The sequence below is a fragment of the Crocuta crocuta genome, unplaced genomic scaffold (genome assembly GCF_008692635.1).
Source record: "Crocuta crocuta isolate KB4526 unplaced genomic scaffold, BGI_CrCroc_1.0 scaffold77, whole genome shotgun sequence".
Taxonomy (NCBI): domain Eukaryota; kingdom Metazoa; phylum Chordata; class Mammalia; order Carnivora; family Hyaenidae; genus Crocuta; species Crocuta crocuta.
This window is the reverse complement of record NW_027532172.1, coordinates 6384592-6393567: the sequence shown is the minus strand read 5'-3', so window position 1 is coordinate 6393567 and position 8976 is coordinate 6384592. Positions and strand designations below refer to the sequence as shown.

Here is an 8976-nt window from a genome sequence, read left to right as displayed (position 1 = left end):
CCCCCCTTTTTTATTTTATTTTTTTTCTAGTAATCTCTAACTCCAACATGAGGCTTGGACTCATGACCCTGAGATCAGGGGTTGCATGCTGTACAGACTGAGAGGGGGACAGAGGATACAAAGCAGACTGCACTAACAGTAGAGAGCCCAGTGCAGGGCTCAAAGTAGGATGCGTGACCGACTGAGTCACCTTGACATTCCCCCTTTCTTTCTTGAATAAGGTTTTTGGGTTTTTTTTAATGTTTATTTATTTTTGAGAGGGAGAGAGAGAGTCAGAGCATGAGTGCGGGAGGGACAGAGACAGAGAGGGAGACACAGAATCCAAAGCAGGCTCCAGGCTCTGAGCTGGACACAGAGCCCAACATGGGGCTCAAACTTGGGAACGGGGAGATCATGACCTGAGCTGAAGTCGGATGCTCAGCCAACTAAGCCACCCAGGTGCCCTGTGAATAGAAGATTTCTTAATGCTTTTAAGAGTACTAGTGATAAGAATCCTAGGGCTGGAGGGACTCTCTGAAGTCATTTTGGATGCTTTTCAGCTAAAGGAAGGCATTTTTTCCATGTTCCCCCAATTTGATGTCATTTGGCTTTGAAACATTTGCTGTGTGCTTAGGAAGTGAGAAGTACATTCTGTTCAGACCCTGCTTTCTTGGAACATTGACAGTACAGAAATGACTTGTCTCATGATCGAGGGTCACCCCTTAGTTCCGAGGCTCTCAGTCACCTGTCAGTCCAGTTGAGCTGCCTTTCCCTAGAGTCATGAGTGGCTGAACGGAGCTCTTGGAAGTGGGGAAGGATGGGGTACAGCATATCCTTGTTTATGTTGTCTACAGAGCACCCCTTTTCTCATTTCCACCTCTGCCCCTGCTGTCTACCAGTTGGAATCCCTGTGCTTAGGCCAACCAGTGCTCTCCTTTCCCACCTTTATTTGCCACTCTCTGGAAGAAATTTGGAGACTGAATCCTCAATTCAAAACCCCTGTGTGATTTTTGAGCATGATGCCTTTATTTTATTATTATGTTTCTTTATTATTTAAAAATTTTTTTTTATGTTTTTTATTTATTTTTGAGAGTCAGAGAGACAGCGCGAGCAGGGGAGGGTCAGAGAGAGAGGGAGACACAGAATCTGAAGATAGACTCCAGGCTCTGAGCTAGCTGTCAGCACAGAGCCTGATGCGGGGCTCAAACCCACAAACCCTGAGATCATGACCTGAGCCGAAGTCGGACACTTAACTGACTGAGCCACCCAGGCACCCCGAGCATGATGCCTTTAGACTGATCCAGTTTTAAGTGAAATTTGAAATTTCCAGTTAAGTGAAGTCGAAATTCCAGTTATGTGTACTGCATTTGTACTGTCGTGTCCAAGAATGACATGTTTGGGAAAATCATCATGAGTCTTACAGGGGAAAATGCCCTGTGGAAATGCTGTACTTGGGGATGCTGCTGCTGTAAGCTGTATGTTCTTTTCCCACATTTAAAGGTTTCTGGCTGTTGCTAGGCACAGTATGGATGGCCAGATCTGTATGGTGCTTAGTGTTGGAAATGATGAAGGGGTGTCTCCCCCAAGTAAGACCATAAGCAAATAATTTCTGTGAGATTTAATTTATAAATCAGAAAAAAGTTTGTTTTTAGGTTGTCAGTGTCGGGGGGAAGCTTTTGTCTCAAGCAGACTGATACCAGTGGATCATCCTTCTGTTTCTTAAAATTTTTTATTTTATTTACTTCTGATAGAGAGAGAGAGACAGACAGCATGAACGGGGAAGGTCAGAGAGAGAGGGAGATACAGAATCTGAAACAGGCTCCAGGCTCTGAGCTAGCTGTCAGCACAGAGCCCGATGCGGGCCTCAAACCCACGGGAGATCATGACCTAAGCCGAAGTCAGACTCTTAACTGACTGAGCGCCCCAGGCGCTCCATCATCCTTCTGTTCCTGACAGAAAAGGCCTGGTTTGTCATTGTTAACAATCATGCCAGAGCTGCTGTGGAAAGTGGGTGGCTCATCAATTAGAAGTGTCCACCTTTTATTTTAAATTTTAGTAAAATACACATGACATAAAATTTATCACCTTGAACTTTTTTTAAGTGTACATTTCAGTGGTATTAAGCATATTTACATTGTTTTGCAGCCAATCTCCAGAACTTTTTCACCTTGCAAACCTAAAACCCCACACCTAGTTAAGCAGTAACTCCCAGCCTCCTTTCCTCTGAGCCCCTGGCAACCACCATTCTACTTCCTGTGTCTGAATCTGGCTACTCTGGATACCTCATTTAAGTGAAATCATTCAGTATTTGTTTTTCTGTGACTGCCTTATTTAGTATAGTATTCTTGGGTCCATCCTCATAGTGAGGTCAGAATTTCCTTCCCTTTTAAAGGTTGAAAAATATTCCGTTACAGGTATGTGCCACATCATGTTTGTCCATTCATCCATCTCTTTTTGGTATTCCTGTCCTCCACTGCTGTTTTAATTCCTTTCCTATTTCCTTGGAAATGAAAAAGGCAGACATGGATCAGGTCTGAAACTTGCTCTAAGGAAGGGCAGAAGAGCTGATGGGATAAGGTATAAACTGGTGTTGAGGGGGTAGGTGATGGGAAGCCCTGGTCACCTTGCAAACGCTGCTTATGGTTTTAGTTTTAGTTTTTAACTTCATCTGCCTTGAGTTAAAGATGAATTGCACCATTGTGGGTACGTCTGCTTTCCCAATTTTGTGGCTTGTGCTACCATAGGAGTGGGTGTTGGTGGGCACAGAGAGGCTCCCTTGGTGGGAGGTGATCAGTCTTCCCTTGATCCAGTTCCTTGATCCTCAGCTGAGGAAGTAGGTTTCAGATCGCAAACCTCCACTTCTGACTCCAGGTCATGTTGCCTGCCTGTGGTAGGTGTGAAGTGGACATTTAGCATGTTGGAGTGTTACATATGTTCTTCCTCCATAGGGGGTTGTCTTGCTAGGTTTTGACTTGAACTGTTGAAAACTAAGAATACCAAATGACTCTTGGTAAAATAAATTTGACTTCAATAACGTGATTGTTGCTTTCTTAGTAACTTTTTCAGGAGAAGAGGTGTCTGGGTGGCTCAGTCGGTTGAGCGTCTGACTTCGGCTCAGGTCATGACCTCGGGGCTCTGTGCTTACAGCTGGAGCCTGGAGTCTGCTTCAGATTCTGTGTCACTCTCTCTCCCCCTTTGCCCCTCACCCACTCAAAATCTCTCTCTCTCTCTTTCTAGAAAACAAACATTAAAAAACTGTTAAGTAAATCAGGAGATGATGTATATATTTTTAAGGTTTATTTTATTTATTTTGAGAAAGAGAGAGAGCGCATGTGTACAAGCAAGCAGGGGAGGAACAGAGCAAAAGGGAGAGAGGGTCCAAAGCAGGCTCTGCAGTGTCAGCATGCAGCCTGAAGTGGGGCTCAAACTCATGAACTGTGAGATCATGACCTGAGCCAAAATCAAGAATCAGACTGTTAACCAACTGAGCCACGCAGGCACCCTGAGGAGAAGACATTTGACTTCAGTTAAGGTTCACTAAGAACGCTGTATTAAATAGTCATAATTAACAGTTTTAATTGTGGACTTTGGAAGCACTTTGAAAATGTAAATTGGAGGTTTTCTCTTTTATTCTTCTCCATTCGGTTACAGAAGAAGTACATGTTCATCATAAAATGTTCTGAAAGCATGGCTAAAGATGGCTTTCAGGTCTGCTCTGTGTTATGTCCAGAGACAGAATTTTGGAATTTTGTACCTGTTCTTATAAATAATTCTCTTGTTTCTGAAAATTACATAAGAATCCTATAAAACAAACATTTCTTGGGAGAAGAGCAGTGAGTTATGAACTGTTTTCTTTTTTCAGATCCGGAGAGTCAGACCTTGAAAGAACATTTAATTGATGAATTGGACTATGTATTGGTCCCAACTGAGGCCTGGAATAAATTACTCAACTGGTATGGCTGTGTAGAAGGCCAGCAGCCCATTGTCAGGAAAGTGAGTACATGAATTGTCATAGCTGTTGGTCAGTGTCTGCGAGTGCTTCCTGGGGGACACTGACTGGTGTTGGTTTCCTAGGGTATTAGATGTACCTAAGTGGTCAAATAGAGGTGTTTGAGACCTTGTTTCTGGTTCCCTTTAGGGAATTGTGATCGTGAGTGGTGAAGTGAGGCTGCTCTCACTTGGGGTATTACAGTGAGTGGCCTCTAAATATCAGAGCTGCCTAGTGGCTTGGGTTGTATCCAGCAATGCCATAACAGCACTTTCTGGAGGGCTGTATGAGAGAAAGTTGACTTGGGGTCATAGGGACCTACAGTAGTGTGCTGCTTCCTGTTTATCTTAAAACTTTTCTGATACTGCTTTTTTCTCTGTGCTTAAGAGTCTTTGGTTCACTGTCTAATATCTCAAAAAGCAGGTGTTTATAAGCCAGAGAAGAATAGCCTCTTGAGGAAAAGCAGGCTATGGTATAGACACCCAGATTCTTAACCCCTCTGGTAGATAGGAATCACAAGAAGACTGCCTACCTTGACTTCCACAGTTGTTTGCTTGTCCTACGAAACAGGAAATCACAAGGGCCCACATGTCTGCTGATACGTAGGCATTGAGTAAATGTCTCACTCTGTCTGGTTTGTAGTTCCCTTTCTTAGAGCAGGAAAGGACTGCAGTCCTGAGGCCATGCTTCTAAGGATCACTGTTCAGGGCCAGAACTAACTTCTTTCTCCAGTTAGAAATCTGGGCCCCTAAGACGGGTTAAGAGATCAAAAAGTTGGGGGCGTGCCACTCTCCTGCAGATGTCTGCTAATGCCATACGGCAAGTGATCAGCTACCACAGGGATTTAACTGTATTCTCTAGATCTCTCGTTTGACAAACCTGCAAAGGAGACATCATGATCCTGACTTAGAGACGAACAATGCCTTCCCTGTTTTGCAGTGTTGTTTCATCTGGATGCTTTTCCTCATGGGTGGGAAAAAGATTTTTAAATTCCTAGGACGGATGCCAGTGGCTTTAAAAATCTGTACTTCTGATTCCCGAATCACTTAGGGAAGCTGATAAGTGTGGATTCTGCCTTTTACCACTGATGAAACCTGTTGTTTCCAAGACTGGTGTGGAACCCCTGCTCCTTCTCCTGTGCCTCTTATTTGCAGGTTGTGGAGCATGGCCTATTTGTCAAGCACTGCAAGGTAGAGGTGTATTTGCTGGAACTGAAGCTCTGTGAGAATAGTGACCCCACCAATGTGCTGAGTTGCCATTTCAGCAAGGCAGACACAATTGGTGAGTAGTGGGAGAGTGCAGAGCATTGTGGCTAATGGGAGGGAAGCCAGGCACCGCCTTCAGAATTGTTATCCACGTAGGCTCAGGTTGTAGTTACCAGTCCTGATGTGGGAGCCTGCTCTCTTGTAGAGAGCCAAGCCTGAGAATCACGTTCTGTAGAACGCTGGGCATGGCCCCTGCCCATTTGACATATGGTGGTAAAGATGAGGAAATGCAGATTCAAAGATGTTAAAGTAACTTATTAAAAAAATCTCTGTGAGAAAGTGGCAGGGCTAGTATATGAAGCCACCTTGGTCTTAACTTTAGAGAGAAATTTTCTCACCTTTCTGTGTTACTGATGTGCTATATAAATGTCTTCTCAAAGAAAGAGGAGCATAGGGAAAGTTTCTAGGTGTGTGAGTGTAAGATGATACCTGTGGAAGATGTTTGGCCTTAGGAGTCACCAAGGGGCTGAGGTCAGTCAGAACTTTTGGTCCGAAGCCCCCTGTGACCATCTGAACAGGAAAGAGGATGAGCATTTGCCCGGTACGGCTGCCTTTAGCCTTGCATCTGGTGAAAGCCTTGAGTGATCTTTCTGCTTGTCCCTAGCAACCATCGAGAAGGAGATGCGGAAGCTGTTCAACATCCCTGCTGAGCGTGAAACACGGCTGTGGAACAAATACATGAGCAACACTTATGAGCAGCTGAGCAAGCTAGACAACACTGTCCAGGATGCGGGGCTTTACCAGGGTCAGGTAGGAGGGCTCAGACCATGCCCCAGCAGGCAGCTCTGCCAGATCTCTGGTTCTGAGCGCAGCAGCAGTGAGGTGCTTTGCATATTCCTTATACGGTTTTCCCTTTCACTCAGGTGCTAGTAATTGAGCCCCAAAATGAAGATGGCACATGGCCGAGGCAGACCTCGCAGTCAAAGTAAGTGAACTTTTTCTCCCTTGTGGCTGGGCACACAGGTGTCAGAGAGACACTGTTTCCTAAAGCAGTTACTTGTTACTAAGACAGATTTTTTGGAGTCAAATGAAGAAACATTCCATTTCATATCCAGAGTGTAATCCTGGCCTTGGGTGAGCAGCGTGCTGGGCAGCTGTCTGAGGAAAGCTGTCAGGGTGTGTGAACAAGAAGGGGAGCCTCTTCTTGTTGAGAATGAGAGAGGGAAGAGAAGCGTTCTGGATCTGGGAATGCTTCTCTGCCAAGAGTTGGCTTTGTTTTTATCAAGGCCATTTATTTTCTCCACTTGTGGTGAGAGGCTTGGCTGGGAAAGAAGGCTCAGGCATGGGATCTTGTATGACTTAAAGGTAATAGCTTGATCCCACCCCACTTTTTACCCATGGGCCTGCTAGTTATTGTTGCTTACTTGGGGAATTATTCTGCCACTAAAGTGGGACCCTAGGCACCTCTCTCAGGAGAGGTTTGTGGGCGGTGTGGAATTGTGCATGTCCTTAGAAGGGGAGAGAAAGGACTGATGAGTTTTTCTTATGGTAGGAGGTGGGGGGATCGTGTTTGTGGTCTGATGGTTATGGGGACAGTGTTGGTCTTTGCTCTCTTCCTTCAGTCAGGTCTTGGACAGGGACTATTTCATAGTGATGGGCTCAGAGCTCCTTTGAGAATCATGAAACCTACCCACTCTCTCTCGAGAAACACGCAAGAAGACAAGCATTTTGTCAACAGTCTCAAGGGTTTTACAGATAACCTAGCCATAGACTCCAGTATGAGAAACCCTGGTCACCACTTCCTGACAAATGACAAAATGGCTGTGGTGGCAGAATAATGCCCCCCTCCATGTCCACATCCTAATCCCTAGAACCTTTGAATATGTTAGGTTACATGGCAAAAGTGATTAAGATGTGATTAAGGGTCTTGAGATGGGGAGATTATCCTGGATTATCTGGATGGGCCCAGTGTAATCACAGGATGGATGAGGGAGAGAGGAGAGTCAGAGAAGATGTGAAGACAGAAGCAGAGTCAGTGATGAAATGGGAGAAAGACTTCACTGGCCATGGAATGTGGGCAGCCTTTAGAAGTCCCTAGAGCCTCCACAAAAGAACACAGCTCTTGATTTTTAGCTCAGTGAGAGTCATTTTGGATTTCTGGCTTGCAGAATTGTTAAGATAATAAATTTGCATTTTGTGTGTGTGTGTGTTTTTAATATATAAATTCAGTTTATTTATAAATCTGTGTTGTTTGAAGCCAGTAAATTTTTGGTAATTTGTGACAACGGTAATCAGAAGGCTAGCCTAGGCTGCTGACTCCCTTCTTGGAACTGGAAATGCCACAGAACTGAGAGAAAATAACATAAAAACTGTGAGGAACCCCTGGGGAGACAGAGGTGGTTGGATTCCAGTCTGTGAGGTAGGATTGACAAGAAGAGGCTCGAAGCACTGGTCAAGGGAGACTGTTTGAGTTCTGCCTTTTTATCTTCCCAGTGCTGCTTCTCCTCATCTTTTCTACACCCTGAGGTCCCAGATTCCAGTCAAGGGAGATAGCTTTTGGAAAAGAACAGTATCTTCTTGTATTTGCCTAAAGGTTAGAGTCTCCCTGCAAAATGTATCCAGTGGCTAGTGGGCCCAGAGTGGGATTCCTGAGGTACACTCCCTTCCCCACTCCCCTAATGGCACCAGATACTGTTCTAGATACTGAGGATACAGCAGTAAACAAAGTCTCCATCCTCAAGGAGAAGTAAAATGACAAGAAAAATCCACATGGGGAAGAAACCAGGGAAGAATATCAGCAGGTGCTAGGCCCTGGGAAGAGGCAGATTTAAATAGGATGATGGGCAGGCCCCACAGAGGTGCCATTTGAACATGGTCATGAAGGAGGTGAAGGAATCAGCAGCGAGCGGAGTCCTTATGAAGAATTACATTGTGAAGCTAAAACATGGAAAGAGCCTAAGTGTCCATCAACAGATGAATGGATCAAGAAGATGTGGTTTATCTATACCATGGAATACTACATGGCAGTGAGAAACAATGAAATCTGGCCATGTGTAGCAACATGGATGGACCTTGAGGGTGTTATGCTGAGCGAAATAAGTCAGGCAGAGAAGGACAAATATCATATGTTTGCACGTATAGGAGGATTAGGAGGAACTTGACGGAGGAACAAGGGGGAGAAGAAGGGCGGAAATGGTAGGGGAAAGGGAGAGAGGCAAACCATGAGAGACTCTTGAATGCTGACAAAAACTGAGGACTGATGGATGTGGGGGGGAGGGGGGATGGGCATGGAGGAGGACACTTGTGGGGATGAGCACTGAGTGTTATGTGGAAACTAATTTGACAAACTATTTGTAAAAAAAAAAAAAAAAGAATTACATTGTGAGGCAGAGGTGCCAGCAGCAGTGGAAGTTCTGAGGCAGAAGCAGGCTGTGTTGAAGACCGACAGGAGTTTTTTGTGGCTTGTGCCAGGAGGGATGGCAGGAGGTTTCAGGGGAAAGGTGGTAGGCCCCGTTGACAGTGTAGACTCTGGATTCTAGCTGTGCCTCTGGGGGAGTTAAGGAGCTTCTTGGAGGAGGTGTGGTAAGGGGACGAGTAGTGTGGTCTCACCCGGTTAACAGCTCAGAGGGAGCCATGATGAGAAGCTGACTGGTATAGTCGCAATGAAAGGAAAATGGCCAGATTGACAGCCTGTGCTAGTGGGAGCATAATTCAATGTTCCCAGCTTCATAGGTGGATGGAGTAAGCATAAAGAATACCATCAAGGAAAAGAGGAGGTGGGTACATGAAAGGAACAAGGGGGCA

At 45.1% G+C, this 8976-nt stretch overlaps 1 protein-coding gene across 3 annotated transcripts in view; it reads left to right on the top strand.

Moving 5' to 3' along the window:
- The window catches only part of USP4 (ubiquitin specific peptidase 4), a 46114-nt gene that overhangs the window by 4243 nt on the left and 32895 nt on the right, over positions 1 to 8976 (top strand). For all 3 annotated transcript variants that reach the window (XM_077777186.1, XM_077777187.1, XM_077777188.1), the window contains exons 3-6: positions 3842 to 3972; positions 5122 to 5248; positions 5837 to 5982; positions 6096 to 6157. In XM_077777186.1, the coding sequence (XP_077633312.1) occupies positions 3842 to 3972; positions 5122 to 5248; positions 5837 to 5982; positions 6096 to 6157 (466 nt within the window). The remainder of the gene's footprint in view (positions 1 to 3841; positions 3973 to 5121; positions 5249 to 5836; positions 5983 to 6095; positions 6158 to 8976) is intronic.